The sequence below is a fragment of the Eleutherodactylus coqui genome, chromosome 5 (assembly GCF_035609145.1).
Source record: "Eleutherodactylus coqui strain aEleCoq1 chromosome 5, aEleCoq1.hap1, whole genome shotgun sequence".
Taxonomy (NCBI): Eukaryota; Metazoa; Chordata; class Amphibia; order Anura; family Eleutherodactylidae; genus Eleutherodactylus; species Eleutherodactylus coqui.
The window spans coordinates 234,370,737-234,393,888 of record NC_089841.1 but is presented as its reverse complement, the minus strand read 5'-3'; the positions used below and the strand labels follow the sequence as shown (position 1 = coordinate 234,393,888).

General features: G+C 46.1%; 1 protein-coding gene and 1 long non-coding RNA gene across 5 annotated transcripts in view; one reads left to right on the top strand and one right to left on the bottom strand.

Moving 5' to 3' along the window:
• Window positions 1-23,152, top strand: part of LOC136628439 (uncharacterized) — a 42,296-nt gene that overhangs the window by 8,388 nt on the left and 10,756 nt on the right. For 2 of the 3 annotated variants that reach the window (XR_010792880.1, XR_010792878.1), the window contains exon 2: window positions 14,521-14,641. This is a non-coding gene — a long non-coding RNA (uncharacterized lncRNA). Of the gene's footprint in view, window positions 1-8,478; window positions 8,833-14,520; window positions 14,642-23,152 lie in introns of those variants that run through there. The other variant, XR_010792879.1, reaches the window with a different exon arrangement.
• On the bottom strand, window positions 11,432-22,656 carry PLIN2 (perilipin 2). Of its 2 annotated transcripts, XM_066604343.1 has the most exons (9): window positions 22,528-22,656; window positions 21,966-22,011; window positions 19,411-19,606; window positions 18,656-18,738; window positions 18,301-18,538; window positions 17,296-17,480; window positions 16,054-16,188; window positions 15,679-15,969; window positions 11,432-12,050 (listed from the first exon to the last, which is right to left on the bottom strand). In XM_066604343.1, exons 2-9 carry the CDS (start codon window positions 21,993-21,995, stop codon window positions 11,931-11,933), a joined length of 1,278 nt encoding a protein of 425 aa, XP_066460440.1. In that variant the 5' UTR covers window positions 21,996-22,011; window positions 22,528-22,656; the 3' UTR covers window positions 11,432-11,930. The 2 variants fall into 2 exon arrangements, with proteins under 2 accessions (XP_066460440.1, XP_066460441.1); XM_066604344.1 differs by lacking the exon at window positions 11,432-12,050 and having other exon boundaries at window positions 15,085-15,969.

The following is a 23,152-nucleotide window of genomic DNA, read 5'->3' as shown; positions in this document are numbered from 1 at the left end:
TTATTTCTGGCCCTTGAAGCGTGCTGTTACACCATTTGTTTGTTTGGTTTTTGCACTGCAGTAATGAACAGTTTTGGTGAGCACCTAGACCAATGAAAGTGTCTTGTCACCAGTTGTAACCTGCATTTTATTATCCAGATGTCTGCAGAAAGAAGCGTTTGATGGACACTAGATGGTGCAGTCAGACCATTACTAGGAAGTCTACATACTAGGTTGATAGAAAGCTTGCTTTTTTTTTTTTAATAACTCATTTTTATTGAACTTTTCATAGTATATAAACCTGAGCATATTATAAATAGAACTCAAAAAGAAGATAGTACAGCATATATTACTTTTACAGATAAATTGCAGTGATTGATTATAATACAATACTGAACAATTTCTATAGTTTATGTAAAGAGAAAGCTTGGTTTTATAAGTAGGCATGCAATAGAACAACTTCTGTTAATTTTTGCATATCTATCTATCTATCTATCTATCTATCTATCTATCTATCTATCTATCCATCCATCCATCCTCCATGTTGCGCTCCCCACCATGTGAATTCCCCAAGGATATGAGGCACTTTCATGACAAAATAGTTTCTCATCATTTCGGGGAAGACGCAATCCTCCGCCGCTACTGCCCATGTGAAGCCGACCTTAGCGGTAGGACAAAAAGTTGAACTTATACTGAAACTGGTATTATTTGCCAATCAGGGGTGCCTCGCCTATGAGAAGATTTCAGCACTCTGTCTCAGGTGGCTCTCTTTCCTAGATGCAGGGGGCTTCAGTTCCCCTACCTGCATATAGGCCAGCACTGTCTTCTGCATACTCCTGCTGTGTTCACGGAGCTCACAGGTGGTATACAGCTGATTGCTCTGAGTGGGGTATATAGAGCACAGCTGCAGCGCTGTTTTCTGCATACTCCTGCTGTGTTCACGGAGCTCACAGCTGGTATACAGCTGAGTGCTCCGAGCAGGGTATAAAGAGCACAGCTGCAGCGCTGTCTTCTGCATACACCTGCTGTGTTCATGGAGCGCTCAGCTGGTATACAGCTGAGCACTCCACAGCAGGAGTATGCAGAAGACAGCGCTCCAGCTGTCTTCTGTATACCCTGCTCGTTCAAGGAGCGCACAGCTGGTATACAGCTGAACGCTCCGAGCGGGGTATGCAGAACACAGCTGGAGCACTGTCTACTTCATACTCCGACTGTGTCCTCCGAGCAGGATACCAGCTGAGAACGCAACCCGTGGCACTGATAAGGCTCATCGTTCTCTATCAGCTTGCTGAAAGACAACGATGAACGACTCGTTAACGAAAACTGCATGATTTCTGTGCAGTTAGACACAATGATTCTCGCTCAAAAGACGGCTTTGAGTGATTTTTGAGCGAGAATCGTTGGGTCTAAATGGGCCTTTACAGATGACATCAGGCGTGAGTCACAATGACAGTGTTTATTCTGCTACTGAATACCTCTGATCAGACATGTTGTCACTGTACGGTCTGTAGAATGATGATGGGTAGGAGCATTCTTGTTTGTGAACTGAAAACCCCCATCATACTTCAATATTGTTCAGGTTGTATTAGGAAGTACACAAATAGCAGGGGCTGCCTTGACTTTACAGTTTATCCCTTATTGATCTTGGTTCTGGTGCTGTATTTATGTACTGAGCTTGGTTCTGGAGGTTATACTTATGTTATGAAGTTGGTTCTGTTGCTGTATTTATCTTAGGAACTGTTCTAGTATGAATGAATATAGCGGTAATAATATATATGGAGTATTGCAATTGTTTTATTGGACTATTGGTTTAATTTTTCTGCAGCATGCTTTGCATGGGCATTTCACATGCATCATTTAATCACCCAGGTAGGGAATGTGTTCAAAATTTGAGTCACACCCCTGAAAGCACCTCCTCCTGATAATTCTAACACTGGCCATTTGCCATTATCAGACGTTCTGTGCAGGCTGGGCGATCTGAGTAGAAAAAGTTTTCAAAGTCCTCATTTATTGTATTTACCCAAACGATAACGGCCAATGAGACTTTCAGTTTGGAAAGTAGAGCAACATTTGTTGCAGCATGCATTGTAGGCCGCTATTTTTGGAGGACGTTGCTGGTAGGGGGCGCCATTTTGTGGCGGCCTCTGTGCGGACCTTTCTTCTGCACTGTGGATGGGCCGCGTGGCTTGCCGTTAGACACGCGCAGTAGATATATATATTTTTAAAATCTCCTGCTTTGCTGAGGGATCCGCGGCCCATCCACTGTTTCAGCTGCGGATGGGCTGCAGAGCAGACGGCTTTCATTGACTTTAATGGAAGCCGTCTGTGTGTGAACCACACAGAAATACAGCATGCTGCAATTTGTTTTCTGGACCAAAAGGTCCGCAAAACAAATATGCATGCTTTAATTAATTTGCGGACACCCATACTTCCCTATGGGCGGATCTCCCGCGGATTCTGCAAATTAAACCCACCCGGGGACATTGGACCTAATGCTATCTGCTGCTTTTTGTGGCCCTTGGCTCCTGTGTGTAATCCAGCCACCACGTTGTCTGCAGGATGGGGGCAAGGGTATTGTGAAGTGGCCATAGCAAGGAGCTGTCATTTGATAGGTGGGAGGAAAAAGTTTGGCCTTCCTCTAGAAATATTCAGTTACATTTACCGTTGCTGAAGCTTGTATCCCGCATGGTTCAAGGGTCTGTACCAGGGGTGTAAAACAATTAGAGGGGCTGTCCGAGATAAAATATAATTTTTTATTTTAACAAAAGGGTCTCGAGTGTGTAAACATAATAAAGAGCTCATATTCACCTTTCCCCGCTTGTCCCCTTCTAGTGGCTTCGGCTCTCATCATTGATATCATGCTTACAGGCTGCAGAGCTCCGTTATTGGCTGCTGCAGCAGCAGGTTTAATAAAATAGCACAACAGTGACCTGGGGCGGCAGCGGCAGGGAGCAGGAAACAGGAAGCATGAGCTCTTTACTAGGTTTACACACTAGGGCACCCATTTGTTAGGACAAATATTTTATCTCGGACAACCCCTTTAAACCTGATCACAGATATACGGCAATAACCAGGGTCTTGGAGAATACCCAATTTCTTTCATGTATCTCTCCTAGCCTTTCATCCCTTCTCTAAGCACTCACTATCCTCTGCTGTACCTTCTGATACACAGAAAGAATTTGAAGTAAAATGAATTCTGGATGCCAAAAAAGTGAAAGGAAAATTACTTTACTTCGGGCAATAACACAAAGTCGTTTGCGCAACTACACTCACCGCTACGGAGCAAAGTTGCGCATTAACCTGGGCTGTTTTTTTTTTTCAGGCCATTTAAACTCTGCGCTGTAGTGCGAGTTGAAGAAAAAAACAGCAGGAAGATCGGTCCTGCCCTATTAACTACATGCGAGAAATATACGGTATTAACTACATATGAGAAATATACGGCAACTCCTATCTTTTCTCGCCTGTACTATTAATGGGTGAGAATACCGCTAATGAAACCCAAACTATTGAAATCAATGGCTTTGTTTTGTCCCGTTATACGGCGAGGATTAGCATTGCCGCTTAACTAAACTAAATCACACCCATCTGAAGAAGCCCTTAGTGGAATGGAAGAGTTTCAGGCCTGAAGAAAATTTATGGGAATCCCTTGAAAATATCTATTACCTTTCTCAAACAACAACAAAAAAAAGAGCAAGAATAAGGCGGAGCACTGTTATAGCTTGCAGGCTCCAGCATACTTCTCGGGGAGCTGCAGCACACGTCCTCCTTCCCTCAGCAACTTTGCTGTATTCTGTTCCCAACCTTGGCTTGTTGGGGGGCGTGGCCAGCGACCAACATGGCGAGTCGCACCTGAGAGGAGCTCCCCAGGGGAAACACGTATCCTGTTAAAATCCTGGCTTTATGGTGACCCACCTGCTAAAAAAAGCACCCTAAAACCTGCTGCGAGAGACGGAGATGGAACTGGGGCAGACTAAATCCTCGGGACCGGCAGCTAAGTGGCGTAGACCAGCCCGGAGGTGAGACCGCGCCATCGCCCTGTCCCGTTCCCGCCACTACCGACATCGGGGACGGCGGCTCCGGAGCCCTACCTCGACCACAGTCCGAGCCGGGCGGAGGAACAGCCCCCCCTTACCACCCTCCGAACGCTGGACGCGGGACTGCGCCTGCGGTGCTGACCGACCGACCGAGCCCTGCCGATCGGCCGCCTGTAATCCCCCCCCCTCCCCCCCCCCCCGCGGCTGAGGAGCAGGTACTCACCACTTCGACCGTGCGCTGCATGAAGAAGACCAAAGCTCCGTGCGGACCCCCGGCAGAGCGTGCACGCTCCCACACCTTGCTATACGGAGCTTCCTCTGATCTCCCTCCCGGACCTGCCCCCCTGCCGCCGCTGTGAGCGCCGCGGAGGGACTGCTCTGATCCGGCCACCTCCCGTGCCGATACCTGTACACAAGCGGCCTCTCTGCCTTCCGGTGTGCACCACCCGCCGCGGCCGCCGCCAGCGGTGAAAACCACATTGATCCCTGCGCACCCCGGAGGTCCGGTGGCCCTGACCAGTGACAGAGCGGACACTCTTAAGAGGCCGTGGGTGTAGTGGGCGGCCCACTCTTTCCACACCTCCTCCTCCAGAGGCGTTTCATTACTTATACATAGCTCCATAAGATGGAATCCCATTAATATTCGTAGAGACCCGGAAGGTAGATCAATATTCGTACATGCCGAAATAGACTCCAAGCTTTACGTCATCCTGTGTATTTATAACCCACCTCATAATAATCTCTCTCTTCTACAAGCGGCCATGGCCTTCGCACACCAATACCCCTCAGCAGGAGTACTCTGCATGGGCGACTTTAACCAGGTGATGGACCCGACCAGAGACAAATTTCACACCCTAACTAACACAGCCACAAACACCAGCTCCCCCCTCCGGCAGATGACTGAAAGTGTGCGTTGGGTCGACCTTTGGTGGTTGCATCACCCTGATACCCTGGAGTACACCTGCCACTCCCTCGGTCATAATGCCCTTTCAAGAATCGACTATATACTCAGCTCTGCGGAGGTCGCGGTGTACCTCTCAAATATAACACACTGCCCGCGAGGTATATCGGACCACAGCCCGGTACTCCTAACACTGAAATTCCCTCAACTCAAAATTCTTCCTACCTGGAAATTACACCCGTTCTGGCTCAAACTTGTAGGTCCAGATGACCAAACCCCACCTCATATATCTCTCTTTTTAGATGCCCATAACAACAACACCCATCCGGCTCTGAGATGGGATACCCTTAAAGCATACCTCCGGGGGTTCCTCAAATCAGCCATTGCATACATCAAACAAACGACTTCCCAAGCTGACAGAGAGATAGAATTCAAGACACTTGAGACAGAAAAGACTTTTATTGATAACCCCACAGACTCTAACAAAGAAGCATGGCTCAGTTGCTCCCGCCTCTACAAACACCAACTTCATGCCAAGGCCAAGCGCAAGCTATTCTTTGTGAAACAATATTATTTTGAGCTGGGTAACCAATCCAGCCATCTGCTAGCCAACCTGATTAAGCACGAGAAGCACCCGAACACGATCCTTAAAATAAAAGACCAACACGGCAATGAGCTGACCGACGCCCCAGCCATCACAAATCGCTTCAAAGAATTTTACGCTGACCTGTATAGCTCACCCACAAATGCCACTAAGGCAGACATCCTAAACTACCTGAGCGATTTGACTTTTCCAACACTGTCTGAAGAACAGGTGGAATTCCTGGAAGCCCCAATCACCCTAGACGAAATCCGGCAGACAATCCGAGACATGGCATCCAATAAAGCCCCGGGCCCGGACGGCCTCCCGATAGAGGTGTACCGGAAATACGACGAACAACTGGCCCCGTTGCTACTAGAGACGATACAACAGGCCCAACTAGATAATTCCCTCCCACCCTCGTTTTATGGAGCATCTATCATAGTCATTTTGAAGCCAGATAAAGACCCTACAGACTGTAGCTCTTACCGGCCCATTTCCCTGGTAAACGCCGACTATAAAATCCTAACAAAACTCCTGGCTACAAGACTAAACCAAGTAATCCTATCTATTATACACCCTGACCAGACCGGATTTATGCCAGGAAAATCCACGACAATCAACATACGGAGAGTCCAGACAGTGATCCAACTGGGCAAACAATTTGACATGCCCTGGGCACTAGTCTCACTGGACATGATGAAGGCCTTTGACTCGCTGGAGTGGACCTTCCTTGAGGCCTGCCTGGTCCGTTTCGGGTTTGGCCCTCAATTCTCACAATGGATCAAAACCATATACAAATCCCCAAGTGCCAATGTAATAGTAAACGGCATCCCATCCACCGAGTTCCGCCTCGCAAGAGGCACCCGGCAGGGATGCCCGTTGTCCCCGGCTTTATTTGCCATGGCCATCGAAGCCATGGCAATTCGGTTGAGAAGCACCCCTGAAGTAACCAGCATTAAATGGGCAGGACTTGAAAGTAAAGTGGGCTTATACGCGGATGATACAATCCTATTTTTGTCAGACCCTATAACCTCCTTCTCCCACGCTATGTCCCAAATTGACAAATTCTCCCACCTATCTGGACTACATGTTAACTGGCCCAAGTCCACAATCCTATATACAAATCTCAACCCAATAACAGACCCTTGCGTCGCCAGATATAACCTAGCCGTGGTCTCTACATTCAAATATTTGGGGATGTATATGTCCCAAAACCAAAACAATGCTATAGAAGATAACATTGTCCCACTGCTGGAAAACGTAAAAAATAAATTTGAACGATGGTCGAAATTACCACTCTCGGTAGCCGGACGCATAAACCTGGTAAAGATGGCCACGCAACCCAAATGCCTATATATACTGCAGCATATGCCAATATCCGTACCCAAACGTATTTTCCAAACCCTCAACTCCCTCATCAGATCCTTCATTTGGAATTCCACTCGCTCAAAGCTCAGTCTTTCGACCCTACAAAGACCTAAAGAGCAGGCTGGAATGGCGCTTCCAGACCTGCACGTATACTACCTAGCCGGGCAGCTGCGTAATGTTCGGAGCTGGTTCTTGGAAGGGGAAATGCCCATCGCTGACCAATACCTGGCAAAACAAGTGAAAGGCAACAATCTTCTAAGCTTCCTGGAATTCCCAGAACATACCAATCCCTCCGATACATTGCCACTTCACAAACTCGCCTTAAAGGTGTGGAGGGAGGCCAGGGCCATCCAACAATACAAAGGAGTGATGTGTGAACTTCCCTTATGGAACAACCCTGGCCTTAAGGCCCTGCAGTCGGTTCCAGACCCCCAATACTGGAGATTGTTGGGGGTAGTGACGGTGGGTGACGTCTATACGGACGGGAACCTCTTCACATTCAATCAACTACGCGAAAAAATACAGTCCCCACAACTTCAACTATTTAGATATTTCCAGCTGAGACATGCCCTGAACTCCCAATTTCCACCTACCTCTACAAACATATCCAAATTCCCCACGATTGGCATCCTCAGATCCCTAGGACCTAAGGGTCTAATCTCGGCCCTTTACACACATCTCCTTTCAGCCAAAACCGACCATAACCCCCCCTCAGCTTACGATAAATGGAAAATTGCCATCCCGTCCTTATCTCCGGGTAGATATATCGGAATCCCACCTCTCAGTCTCCCCCGCAGTCAACAATAAACTGATTCAGCTATACATTATTCACCAAGCGTACCTCACACCCAACCAACTATATAAAATGGGCAATTCTTCCTCTAACTCCTGCCATAGATGCCGTCAACCAGAGGCCAACTTTTGGCATTTGATCTGGGATTGCCCCCTGATAAACAGATTCTGGTCCGAGATTGTATCCTTCATAAACTCGCTACTACCATCCCCCGTTAATATTGGAATGGACCCCAAAGTAACTCTGTTTGGCCTATTGGAGGAGGAGGAGGAGGAGTGGCCGCACCACACCCGCATTTTTCTACAGAAGACCTTGTTCTTGGCACGTAAAACAATAGCTACTCACTGGATGGCTGCGGGAGCCCCAACGATCTCGGGATGGGTTCGGTTGGTAAACACAGTAATCTCATACGAGAAAATAATCTATCAAAATAGAGGATGTCCAAATAGATTTAAAAAAATATGGGATATTTGGCTGGATACCAACTCCACATTATCCACGGACTAAATCCCCAGTCTAGTATCCCCTATCCTCCCTCCCCCACTGTGGGTGCCCCGGTACCCATCCCCTTTCCAAATAGCAAGTGCAGAGCCTTATCCCACAAAGAGTTTAAACAAATCGACACAGACGGTCCAAGTTTATCTGATATAGTTTATTGTTAATTATAAGGAAAATATACAAGGAAAATGTTGTTATACCACTATGATCAAGCAAGTTATAGCACAGCATGTATTCTATGTAACACTGAGTTAATTTCATTATGATTTTACTATGTACTGTGCAATCATCCTTAATAAAGAAAACAAACTTAAAAAACCTTGGTTTGTTATTCTGACTCAGTTTCTGTCTGCCCCGTTGTACCATGCTGAACCTGTTCTGCTTGTCCTGACCTCAGTCTTGTTCCTCGTTCTGAAGTTGTGCTGCCATTTCCAACCCAGACTGACTGAGCCTCTGTTCACACTCAAGTATCACACTACAGTAACGTTAGTCACCACTTTACTGGAACCACTTCTAGAGTAATGGCCTTGATACCCCGTTGCAAAGCCCACATCCCAACTGGTGGAGGTAAAGGTTTAAGACCGGAGTTCCTCAGGTGTCGCCTCTGGATTTGACCCCAAGCCAAACCATTGTGTCGCCCAGTGGATCACCATCTGCTGATCCGGACCCTTTATCGGTAAGGATTGTAATATCTCCCTTGCCTAATAGCTATGCGCTCTAAATGTTATGATTGTTGCCCTCGTGACCATACTGGCTAACCACGTCTGCAAGATGGGCTGATAGGGTAGAAAGAGGCCCAAAAACCAGTGCCGAGGTGAAAAAAAAGTCTCTTATCAGGAAAAACTTTGTTTTGTTATGTGCTACACCCCTTCTTGAAAAATCTTTGTGAAGGATTAATGTATGTCCTACCTTCAACAGATTACAGGAATTTGTTGAAGTCCATCCAGCCTAGGGCCTCCAGAGTTGATGAAGTTTATTTAAAAAAAAAAAAAGCTATGATGGCTGAGAAAACCAGCTTAAGGAAGAACAAATCTATATTATAGATTTAAGTCCAGATTTCTTATGAGAATTGACACCATGTTAAGCTGAATTTGCCTGCTCTGAGAAATGGAGGTCTTGCGAGTACAACTTAGAGTAGACTCCACTTCCCAATGTTGCTTTGGCCATAACCTGCCAGTACGGACATACTGTTCTGCCTGCTCAGACAGATCAAATCTTCAAGCTCCTAGCGATCGCTGCACTGAGGGGGGCACTTACAAGGGTGCCCTCCTCCGCCTCAGCTAAGAGCTCAGCTGCTGAAAGTCTGCCTTCCAGGTGCGGATATCAGAGTTGAGCTAGCAGTCAACAGGTAAAGGGGTCAGTTACATCTATGGCTTGGTTTGCCCTCTGGCTTTGAACCACAGTTAGGGCTCGTTTGCATCTGCATTAAAGGTTTTCAGTCTGTTTAGTTTTTTGGATCAGAACGAAATTAAAAACAGAAAGAAATTTAATTTTTTTCCCCATCGAGTTCAATAGGTTTAAAATAAATCAACCATTTGCTGCCATAATTTTAAATTTGTTTTTTTTAACTAGAACAGGCTGCAGCTTAATTTTTTTTAATGAACAAACAGCATAAACTAATGTTGTTTTTTTTTTTTAAAACCCATTGAAGTCATTGTGGGGAAAAAAAAAACCCAGAAAAATGTTTACTTCCGTTTTAAGTCTGTTTTTCGGCTCTATAAATAGAACGGAGGGACAAAGTCCCAAGACAGAAGTGAACGAGCCCTTGAGGCTTCCATGTATGACCTGTGTGGGTTAGAGCACAAGCCAGATAGACTATTTAGCTTGGAGCTGGAGAAGATATTAAGATCAGGGCTGCATTAGATCATTGCTGCAGTCTTTCAGGGTAAAAATAGACCCTGAAGATTTGAAATTTCACCTCAGAAGGTCCATGACAACAATGCAGAAACAGACAGAAATCCCGAGAGGGAGCAAGGGTCTCTGAAGGCCTTATCCAAGCCAGTCAAGATTGTTGGGTGGTTTAATACTATGCTGAAGTCGCAGTTTTCCCTGAAGACCTATTGCAAGTTCAGAACCACTTCTGATATCTTAAAGTCCATGTTCTAAGGCTGGCCTGTCACCTCCAACTTTCTTCTGATCTGGCTAAGAAGGACCTCAGATTTCTGGGTCCATCCTGTAAAGCGCACCATCCTGGAAGACTCCATGCTACAGTTTCTGGAGACGTAGGTCCTAATGAAAACTGAAGAAAAAAAGAAGGACTTTGTTCTTTAAGTTCCTTTAAGAACTACTTCATTACGAAAAGATTAAGCATGAAGACAAATCGGATTCATGGTTTCCTCTTAAAATATTTCATGGCCTCTATGGACTTCAGGGATGCTTACTAGAGATGAGCGAGCGTACTCGGAAAAGCACTAGTCGCTCGAGTAATTTGCTTTATCCGAGTATCGCTGTGCTCGTCCCCGAAGATTCGGGTGCCGGCACGGAGCGGGGAGCTGCAGGGGAGAGCGGGGAGGAACGGAGGGGAGATCTTTCTCTCCCTCTCTCCCGCCCGCTCTCCCTCTCGCGACTTACCTGTCAGCCGCAGAGGCACCCGAATCTTCAGGGGCGAGCACAGCGATACTCGGATCAAGCAAAATTACTCGAGCGAGTAGTGCTTTTCCGAGTACGCTTGCCTCTAATGCTTACCCATTTTCCTACCTTATAGAAAATCTCACTAATACTAGCGTTGCAGATAAAAGGCAGTGTGGTGCATCTGCAATCCACAGTTCTCTTCCTCAGTGACTTCTACCTTTAGGCCTTGTTCACACAAGTGCCGCTTTAGAATGTAGGTGCGTGGAATAAGTTTAAAGAGTCGCAGCTATACTGCACTAAAGATCCTGTAAATGGGTGATTTCCAGCTATTTTAATTAGCCCGTTCACATGAGAGGTATGTGGTGTGTGTTTTCCAGCACCCATAGGAGTCTATGAAAAGCACACACCAAAGATAGGTCTGGTCCCACCATTTTTTTTTTCACAGACCTTAAGATGCGAGCATTGCAGGCGCATGTCCTATCTTTGATTGGTGTGAGGATTTAGCAAGTCTAAAATTCCTTTATCTCAATAGTACTATTGGAAACCATTGTTTTAGTAGAAGCGATCTTTTCACGTGTCTCTAATGCGCTAAAACAGCGTGAACGAGGCCTTATGTATAGTAAATCCCGCTATAGCTTCCCCTTTTCGTAGACAGGGAACAGCTGTGGTCTCATACCTGGATGACAAAAAGCCCAAACAATGTATGAATTTTACTGAGAACCCAGTGCTTTATTTAATATAGAATATCAAAAGAAGAAATACAAAAAGCAGAACAAGGCAGAATTTGCCATCATGTCAGTCTTATAACTTAGGGATTAAGATAGCAAACAGAAGCTGTAAGAGGCAATGTGGCTGAGGCCCTATATAGGAGACAGATGGTCAATAGATAAACTAATGACTACACGGGCCGATAGTCGCTTGGTTTTTACCCATGTTAAATGGGGGAGAAAAACACAAGACTCCGACAAGTGAGCGATTTTCCACTCCGTGTTCTGTCGAAGGCTGAGTACATGGGACGTCTATTGCCTGTGATTTGGGCGATAATCGCCCCACTGTTACCTTGAGGCGATTTCAGATACTCTTCAAATGCATCTATTATATGAAAGGTGCGAAAGGTCTGAAAGATGGCTTCCAGTGGTAGAAAAGTGCTTACAGAACGGCAAAGTGGCTTACAAAAGCAAAGTGTATTAAGAAAACTGAAACCTATTCTCGGTTTATTACACGGCCGTTTGCTCGGGAGAAATCTTGCATTTCTTCCTCTTCCAATACATTTGGGTGGCCATCAGTCTCTGAATCAAGGTCATTGATGGTGAAGTCAGGTATCTAGCAAGACAAAATGTTTATCAGTTAGTATCAAATACAATAAGTGACAATCTTATAAAAAAAATTGAACTCATTAAGGCCGATATCTGAAGACAATCTTCCTTTAGTGTTGTCTTTAAGAGAGTCTCCAACTTGAGTTTTTGCATTAAAAAATTTGCAGTATGCCCTACAAGTCTCTTCTGCTCCAGGAGACTTGAAAGTCCACCCTAAATAAGTTATACTGATAGCAGAGTGCACCAGCTTACAAATCTGCTACATCTTGTCCATGGCCAACTACATACCAAATACTGAAGCATATACAAACCCTAAGAAAATGCCCTTGATCAAAACAGTCATCTGCATTTCTATCACTTGATGGCAGTATTCTTACCCTTAGAGAACCCCATTAGCCACAAAAACCTGACTATGGCGCATAGTTACACGAGGGCTTGGGTTTGTGCATTTTCTGACAGGGCTCACCATGATAGATTTAATCTATAAAATTTGTGTTTCCACCATGTATTGATGTGACTTTAATAAATCCCATTTTCCCCACTTTATTTTTAAAGTGTACAAAAAAAAGTCATCTGATCAAATGTACAACGTAATGCAATATTTCACCATTACAGTACAGCGTGCATTACAGGCAGGGTCTAATAGGACAAAATCCAAGGCAGTCCTGCTCCAGAGACAAGAGGAGACCCTCTCCAACCCCAGCCTCGGTTTGAGCCCACTGTACATGTATGGCAGATTTCAGCAAGGCGTTAAAGTCAGTGGGATTTCAGCGTTATGGCTTTGATTAACCTGCAGCCATTACTACGTGAAGACAGCCGAGCAGCTTTATAAATAGGCGCTACTCTAGAAAGTAACTTGGGTGCGTTAGATCTACAGTTTGACTTTTTTTGGCTTTGCCTTCATTTTGGTTTTCTACTCCCCACTTTAAGCTTAGCTGTCTGAGGACTTTTTTTGAAGGACAAGTAGTTTATTATTATAGTGTACTGAAAAACTTCACGGAAAGAACTGGAACCTCCCATACAAGTCTATGGGAGAGCTCATGCATGGGACTGTGAAGAGAATAAGCTCTCAGCATTGTGCATGGCCTTCACAGGCACCATGCGATTACGATCCAGCACATCCATCACCTTTATTAGTTTAGTGCGCTCTGGGCAAGTGGAGTGAAATTTCAAATGGATGGGGTGGTTCTCTTAAAGTGTACACAGCAGCAGAGATGACAAACTTTATTCTGTGAGCCAGTAGGATTACAACTATACCAAAATTAGTTTTTGCTGTAGTGCCATGCGGTTTTTCTTGAACTTTAAACGTTTGCTTGTTTATATTATACAGTGCCATGTTTGTGTTGTAGTACATAAGATTTCTGCCTGCATTGTATTAAGACATGCCTTAATAGGCATACACACACGGCACCCAGGGGGCCTTCTAAAGGCTGCTATGACACCCAGACAGTACCCTCATTGCACGGGTCAATTCAAGAGCATCTTGGGCTACATGACTTGGATTTATCCCTGTTAATCACTTACATGCCAGTCAACATGGATTTCAGCATGTAGGTGTTAACTATGCTATCTGGCATCTCCAGTCCCAGTTGTTACTACCTCCTGCTATGGAAGGCATGGGCCCCATTCCCAAGCCATCTACAGGTAGAGTATTTCACTCAAATGATTTCCCTCCTGTGACATACATGTCTGTCATGGAGCAGGAAGGAGTTAAAATAGCTGTACTTGCAGGGGGCAAATACTTTAGAATTTGCCCTTTCAAGTCATACTTGAGCTTCATTTGATTCCCGCTATGAGTGTACTGTTTATGCATCATTCACGACAGTTTGGCTTTTTTTTTTTTTTTTAAACAGACAATTTAAACAAAAGCATGACTTCTAAATGTCAATTTTAAATTTTTTTTTTTTTTTTTTTTTTTTTTTTTTTTTAAGCAGAGGGTGTAGCTGTTGGAAATTAGGTAGAAGGATAGCCCTCTGACGTGTGGTGCATTTAGGAAAAGACTGGTTGCAAGGGGTAAGCTCTATAATACATTTGTGAGTGATGAAGGTTTGGTAGGTAAATTGTCAGTTTGCTGATGAACCAAAAGTAGGATTGTGTTCATGTTCCTGGCAGGGTCTGTAGAATGAAGAGATAGCTCTACAGGACAGAGGTCAAGCCAGAAACTGCAGGTCAAGTGTTTGCAAGTGCAAAATACACTTGAAGAACTCTTTAGGCAGAGTATTATACTGGCCATTCTGTGTCAGCCAGGGCTGAAGCAGCATCTAGGGGGTTCTGATAGCATCAAAAAGGAATCATGGTTGCCAGGCAATATGAGAGGCAAACAGAATCCTTGGCTGCATGTCTAGGAGTAGAACCAGTAGAAAGAGGGAGATTGTGATCCTGCTGTATAGAGCTCTGGCGAGACCATATCTGAGAGGGTTCAGTTCTGGAGAGTAGATCTTAAGGCTGTTTTTTCTTTTTCTCCTTTATACTTTCAGCTCTAACCACCAATGCTGGTGGCCAGATCTTTAACACTGACAGTGGGCTGGAGGATTAGCTGACGGCAGGGGTCCTAAATGGTGGACTTTTGAAGATCAACTAATGGATGATCTAACCTCAGTAAGTGCCTGGAATACTTTAAACTTGTGATAGGGTGCACATTTAAAGAACACTATTAAAGTACCAGCAAGTCCATAATAGTCTGCACTAATACAACACCACATTACCCATTCCCTGTGGTGGACAAGTGCTAGCGCCTAGTTTCAGTCTTGGCCAGGCAGTCACTTTCCCTTAAACACTGTCAATTTTAGTTTGCGCAGTATTAAGTCATTTGCCTAATTTGAGATCTATTGACCAAGTTCCTATTCTCATCTGAAGCTTAATTACTGTAATAACTAGTATGCAAGGGGCTGTAGGTTGTCAACATCTGCAGCAATAAGTACCATTTTCTATATATTTGTCTTACTGGAGAAGTACCATCTTGTTATATCTCAACTAGAACCATATTAAGTTGGTTAGGCCCGAACTAGGCATTATGTAGAATAGTTGTACATACACAAATCTAGCAGACAAGTCAATGCAGACATTTTATTAATACAAAAGTGCACAAATAAAGTACATAGTGGGGTTTATACATAGCAATGAGGCAGCTTACATTTGGGCAGTATTTGTAAAAATAAGCAAGTGCCCAAGAGACAATACCAAAGTTGGAGACAGATCTTCACAACTCCTGTGGCCTGGTGCCACCATCCCTCAGATCAAGGGCTCACTCACACAGGTGCACTTTGTGTAATACAGTAGTAAGTCCATTGAGTCATTCAGACGTCTACTTTTCATGCATGTATTACATGTGTGAAAGATGTGCCATGTCCTATTTTGGTGCACAATATGCCCATTATAAGCTGTAGGTGCATAAATTACACAGTAAATATGCATATTGCATGTAATACACAGCCAAACTACACGTGTGAGCGAGTCCTCGGGAAGGCCATACAGGGCTGTGAAGAGTGATGTAAGATGTGACTAGGGGGTTTGCTCATTTAAGTACAAAGTTGCTTCAACTCAAGCTTTTTTTAATCCTCGTTGGCAGAGTTCTCCCCATCACCGTCTTGCTCCCCATGTGGGCTACTAGCCAGTTGTGGGTAAAAGGGACCTACCAGCCAGTTTAGTGGAGTGTTGTTAACCAAGTAGTCCATCACATCATCCATAGAATCCTTCATTTTTGTGAACTGGTCCTTTGTGGTGGTTAAGAGGCCGTCAGACATTTCTCTGAAGGAAGAGGTAGAGCGGAAGTTCTGATAGACGTCTGCAGCCATGGTGCTAACATTTTGAGCTTTGTTCTGAATGTTTTGAGGAAGGCCTTGGACACTGGTGACCAGAGAGACACACGTCGTTTGTAGCTGTTGGGTCAGATTCCGGGCGATAGTCAGGGTACGGGATTCAATTTGCTATGAAGAGATAGACAGTGTTATTTTCCCAGTGTACAGACGTTGCCTAGCATACACTATATAAGGGGAGAGAATGGTCAATACCTCAGCGCTTTCTGGTTCCCCACCAGCATCTTGTCCTGTGCCTTTGGTCCACTCCGCCCACTTACTGAAGATAGTCTCCTGGGCACTATGGATTTTCTGATTTGCGTCATTCATGTTCTTTCTTGCATATTCAATCTTGAGAGAATAAGGCAGATATATTAGACACATGATCATAGGAGATAGACTAGACAATGGCCATCACAAGTACTTATGGTTAAGTATCAGTGGAGAAATCTTCTGGTGACAGATTTTAAGTGGGCAAATCCATGATCTAGTGCAGTGTTCCCCAACTCCAGTCCTCAGGGACCGCCAACAGGTCATGTTTTCAGGATGTCCTCAGTATTGCACAGGTGATGTAATTATTGTCGGTGCCTCAGACATTGCCTCAGGTGTTCTCTCTATAGGAGATCCTGAAAACATGACCTGTTGGTGGTCCCTGAGGACAGGAGTTGGGGACCTCTGATCTAGTGAGTCTAGACACCGGAAATTGGATATTTTGACGAAAGTGAAACTCCTTGCATACATTTAGAACTTGTCATTGTAATTACAATGCAGTAAAGCCACTATAGTTAGGCTAATGTCACACAAGCATGCGTGATATGGGGCCCCGCAGATGCGTGTTTTTTTTTAATGTTAAAACAGCCTTGTATCACTGGGGTGCAGGGATCCTTCAGCATGGCTGTGAGGTGCAGCAGATTGCAGAATTTCTTCCATTGTTTTTCAATGGAGACCTTGCATTGCATGCACCTGGCACGTGGTGTGATGCTGCTGCCGCCAACGCCATTTAAGACAATGGGCATTGTGATGCGAGAGCACGCAGCAAGATACAACATGCCATGGGAGGGGACGCTCGTATGTATGGCCCCTTTTCAAGAGAACGTTCATATTTGTGCAACACACTAAACTCACGATTCTCACTCATGTGAAGTTGCCTTAAGGGGCTTCTAGATGGAATGAAGATCGTTAAAACTCGTTCAGTGAATGATCATTCAGTCTAAACGTGAGCGAACAAGCAGCATAAAAATAGTTGGCTTGTTCAGTGTTTCACATTCATTATGTGAACAAGTCAACGATGGAATCTGCCCATCTAAACAGACTGCACAAGAGTGAACGAGCTGGTGAGGACATCACTGGCTCCTTTGTGTGTGCAAACAGTCTAAAAGGACACTTGAAGACAACTTCTGCAAGAGTTTGACTATAATATAAGCAACCCGTTAGTTTTGTTTAGGTAGATTTACTAACCAGGTCAACGGTGTTCTGAAGCTGAGCAATGGCTTCCTGACTCCTGCTCTTCACATCCTTGAACCGAGTCAAAGCCTGTTGATAAGCACGTTTGCGGGCCTTAGTAGACAGGGATCCCAGGCGAACATAGTAGCTAGGCTTATCTGTCGCCAACTCAAAGCCTTCTGTTTTAGTTGCTTCCTTAGCTGAAAGGAAATGAAACTAGTTATGCCTACATAGATTCTCCAAGGGCTAGCTTCACCAACAGAACGAGCCTTCCATCCAGCACTGTACTAGTTTTATAAAAGGTGATAGTGGGAGGTTGAAGCTCTGCAGCCCACCTTTACTTGTTGTAGAGACTGTAGTGACCATAGGATTTAAAAGCCCCCACTGGGGTTAGTTTCATAAGTCATAGGTGTATGTTAAACCAATGTTAAAGGAGTTTTTCAGACACCATTGACCTCAGGATAGGCAATCAATAGTTGATCAGAGCCAGTCAGGAGGTCCAATAGATGGCTATGCTTCCATTGATTTCAATAGGAACGAAGCAATCTACTAGACCTGAGCAACCCTACTACAGCGACAGCTGGCTAGGCCAACAGCTGATCACCAGGGATCTGGAACAGCAGATTCTTGGCAGTCATCTTGACCAGTGGTTATCAACTCCAGTCCTCATAACCCCCAACAGGTTGTGTTTTCAGGATATCCTATAGTAAGACCACATGTTGTGATATACTATAGAGATATACTCAGATATACTAAGAAAATGCTGAAAACTAACCTGTTGGGGCTCTGAGGACTGGAGTTGAGAAACACTGATCTTGATAGATTAGCAATATTTTTGCCTGAAACAACTCCGTTGTGAAGTCCCAGTAAGGGACCTTTAACACTGCAGCCTATGGTTTTTTTTATCCCACTTTCAAAAAGTCATACATCTTCCAGCAAGATAGTTACACGAGGGCTCATTTTTTTGTGGGACAAGTTCTATTCTTCCTGCATGACATAGCTTTGTGTCCAGACACCTACCCATCTCTTCATCTGTTGGCGGCAAGTAGTGTTCTAGAAGGTTCTCAGATGTTGCCAGTGCAGTGTCCACACGGCTGCTCATGATCTTCACGACACTACTGATGCTGTCATTTACGACAGACCTAGTCCTCTCCACACTACCCTGCACCGCTCCCTTAGTTTTATCCACCGCCCCTGTAATACTCTCAAGAACAGCATCTTTGGCACCAAAAACGGCTTCTGAGGCATTGGCCACAACCTAAGGAAAAGAGAAAAAAAAAAAAGTTACTAACTCACCCATCAGTCCACTCAGTAACTCAGATTGTAAGATGACCTAGCTTGCACATTTATAAGGCTGCACATTTTAATAGCTTACCTTTTCAGAAGGCTGATAGAGAATAGGTAACTTCTCTTCAATCTTATCCAGGCCAACACAGGCAATGTTGTTAGCCATAGCAACTGAAAGAGGAAAATAAGGATTCAACTCAATGCATAGGAAGCCAGTAGGGTTCCTAGAGAATAATGCTGGGACTATTTGTACATAGCATTAGGCTTCTTCCTAAACTAGGAAGGAAGTTAATTGCACCTCTTAAAGCACAGGATGAATATTTAAGGCCGGGGTTTGTTGTTTGGTAGACTTAATGCATGCGTGTTGTCATCAGCTGATTGGGAAGTGGAGCGCCTACTTCACTCCCACCGTAATTACAGGAGCACAGTGCTGCCATTCTACCACCTGCCCCCATTACTGGCAAGACGTCCTGTCTAACGAGTAGCAGGAAGCGCAATAGCAGTGTGGCGCTCCATTGGGAGTGAAGTTGGCGCTCCCATTTCCTCTAGTCGCTAACAATACCCAGTCTGCTGTCCAGTGTGGCAGGCCGGACAATCAGCTTGATGGGGATGCAGAGCAGCAGACCCCCGTCCACCGATTAGAAGTTTTCACCCATCCACTGGATGGGTAAAAGCCACCTAAAATTTAATACCCCCTTCACATACACTCTGCATGAAAATTAGAGAAACTGCATTTATACATATGGAAGCATCTTAAAACAAGGAGGGGAGGCCTAACGCCCAACATTTTAACTACCAACTAAGAATTGCTGAAGGTTCTCTTTAGTTTCATAATGGACGTACTTTGAGGCTCCAGTTTCTGTAGGATTGGCTTGGCACTGGTCATTGCCACAGAAGTAATGGTTTTCACGCTCTTCTCCGCGACGTCACAGACAGACTTCAGGTAGGGATGGTTGTCTTTGGTGTTGACGTAGGCAGATGACACCACGTCATAAGTCGAGCTCACCAACGGGAGGTTAATCAGCCTTACCACCACATTCTAAAGGAGGGGGAAGAATTAAAGAGTACTTCAGTCATTTGTATAGGCTCTTGGCCTTAATACTTCATTGGTATTATTTCTGGCACAATCTTACTTATAACTGGCTCCTTAGAATTACAAAGTCTTCCGTATAGGTTTTATATACTGGAGTCTGATAGGATAAGCCTGAGGCTAGGCCATCAGTCTGATCACTAGTGCTCACCCCGATCCTCCAACAGGCATCATTCTGAGCAGCTGCATCCAGTAGTCAGTATATTCTCCGACCGCCCAGTTAACCTGACGTGCCCATTTATCCTGTGTCTATTTCACTCCCTGCTTTCACAGCAGTAATAAGTTATATGTTGAGGGAGTCTTCTTCTGGGTCAGTTAATTGCTGCTGGCGAGTCTCAGTAATATTTTACATCCTCTTGGATTCCTAAGACATCCAACATTTGGCCCCTCTCTCAATCAGCTGTTTTCCGGACCTGCTATGAACCAGAACTAGCACCATACATTAATAGTGCTCCAAGCTCTGGCCTATATACTGGCATTACTGCTGATCAGTAGGGGTGCCAGGCATTAGACCTGTACCCATTTGGTATTGATAACCCGTCATCAGTGGCACAGTCCCAGAGAACTACTTTAGGGTACGTTCACACATAACATATTGGTGCAAATTTAAGGGTGAAGTTTGCTGTGGAGCAGCAGTAATGGTGAAAGTCTTCAACATGTGAACATTCCCTTAGCACTCGTATAATTAGTGATAATTGCTGGAGTGAACCTACCTGCGCAGCCCGACAATTAGCACCATTACACGATGATGCCAATCGCCACACTTGCATTCTGTCAATTGTTAAGCCAAGACTGCTGGCACGTGTGTAGTAACTCTTTAGAGTACCAGCACCTTCACTCTGGAGCAGTCCTGCACAGGCAGTCATTTTTGGTCCCTTCTGGCAAATGAAGACCGCCCCATATAGCGCTGTATGGGGCCCATCTTCATCAGCTCCTTTTGACAGCTCCAAGGTGAGAGTGCCGGTACTCGTTGAGGGGGTTTTACAGGTAATCTATCCTCATGATTGATCAGCAAAAAAAATTGCTGCTGAGGATCTGATCCGGTCCATGGTCAGTGCAGCGGGCCAGATGGGAGTCATAAGGGATGAGAGGAACTGCCCTAGCTGACTTCACTCATTGACTTCAATGGGAGTGAAGAGGCCATTATACTTCTGCATCTGACCCCGGTTTTGGAGTTCCTAGTGCTGGAAGTATAACAGCTGCCAACTAAGGCACTTCCTCTGCCAACCTCTGCCACACGTCCGGTCGGAAGAGCGATCAGCTCATTCCTGGGGATCCTGTGCAGACGGTTCCCAGCAATTAACCATTGATGACCCAGCCTGATGTTAGCTCAGTAGTTTCTTGGAAAACCCCTTAAAGCCACAACACTTATGAAAGGCTGGAAACTCAGAACTAGAGATCGACAGCAAATCCTGAAAGTTATTTACAGGGAACAATATAGTACTGTGTAGATTAATCCAGTGTAATTGGGGCAGTGCAGGTTTATCCCCCCACTAGATCACACAGCCTGGATGGAGGGGGGGGGGGCATACATGACCCCTCCCAGAGACAACTGATCGCATGTCATATCAGTGCATCAATGGTCACCGACTACTAAGGCATGTACCTACAGAACTACATTGAGGCCGGGCTCACAGGACCTTATGTTAACAGGCTCTGTACGCTTGTGTGATAAGCAGTAACTCACACAATTACATTGCCTTCTGCAGTTCCGCTCAGATTAGCGTGTTGGAAGTGCATTATACACAAGTACAAAGAAGAACGCAGCATGGTCGATTTTGCTACATATAAATGAGATAGCGCCCATTGTTCTCCAATTACATTGTATGGGCATTATTGCTAAGCAACAGCGCAGGAAGACAAAAAGCAGTGCACTACTGACAGCGGGCGTACACGGCCAAGTGCAGTACAAGTTCACCGCAGTTACATGACAGTACGCAGGGTCCACCGCTGACTATAGGGGGTTACATCTGCTCTCTGCTCAGCGGTCCGGCTCTTAGCCAGAAGCGCAGCGCTAGTCCTTCCTTTACTTAGGGCCGGATCTGTGAGCGAGGTTCCAGCACAGATGTGAGGCCACCATTATGTCAGAGTATCGCCTCCAAGACCTGAGCAGACAGAAGCCGTGAGCTGCCGGACAGGAGGCAGCGGGCTGTCACCAGCATCCAGCTAGGAGGTCCCCAGGACTGTAGAGCAGACACAAGGAGGATCCGGGTCTACATCTACTCATCTATAGCCAGGAAGGCATACAGACACAACACAGCGCCCCCTGTAGATTAATGTCACCCACTGCACAACACTCAGTACTGACCTGTTGCTGCTGCTCCACCACTTCTGCCATAGTGTTAGATGAGAGCCTACAGGAAGAAAGGCACAGAGTCAAACATCACCTGCAGCCCTCCACCAACACCTGCCACAGGCAGCATCCTCCTGCCCCCCACCAACACCTGCCAGCCCTCCTGCCCCCCACCAACACCTGCCAGCCCTCCTGCCCCCCCACCAACACCTGCCACAGGCAGCACCCTCCTGCCCCCCCACCAACACCTGCCACAGGCAGCACCCTCCTGCCCCCCCACCAACACCTGCCACAGGCAGCGCCCTCCTGCTGCCACCAACACCTGCAAGCCATTCTGCCCCCATCACCTGCCACAGGCATCACCCTCCTGCTGCCCACCAACACCAGCCACAGGCAGCACCCTCCTGCTGCCCACCAACACCAGCCACAGGCAGCGCCCTCCTGCTGCCCACCAACACCTGCCACAGGCAGCGCCCTCCTGCTGCCCACCAACACCTGCCACAGGCAGCGCCCTCCTGCTGCCCACCAACACCAGCCAGCCCTCCTGCCCCACGAACACCAGCTACCAGCAGCCCACCTTGCGTATTCACAGCTACTAAGGAACAACAGCCTGCAGTCCGAGGAGAGAATAATGGATCCTCCGGAGTCCGCCTACTTATAGGGTCCGGTCCGCAGCTGATGCTAGAGGTGTGATGTCACCACATGGGCGGGGCCTCTCAGGGTGCCGGGAAGAGCCGCCCACAGACCGCCTACATGGGTGACAGAAAGAGGGAGGGAGGCTTCACCAGGCTGACTGTATGCTGAAGGGGGGTGGGGACGTACTGCATGTCGCAATGGAAGTGCTGTGGTTTACATGGGAATGTATGTTGTCATGGGGACTGTCTGCTGGAGTGGGAATGATATGCTTTACTTGGGACTGTATGTGCGGGAGGGAGATGGAGCTACAGAAAGCTGGGGCAGACAAAAGGAACTACCGGGAGCAGTCTACAGAGGGGGCTATGGGGAACACTGTGTGAGAGGGAGGGGACCATGGGGAACACTGTGTGAGGGAGGGGGCCATGGGGAACACTGTGTGAGAGGGAGGGGGCCATGGGGAACACTGTGTGAGAGGGAGGGGGCCAGGGGGAACACTGTGTGAGAGGGAGGGGGCCAGGGGGAACACTGTGTGAGAGGGAGGGGCCAGGGGGAACACTGTGTGAGAG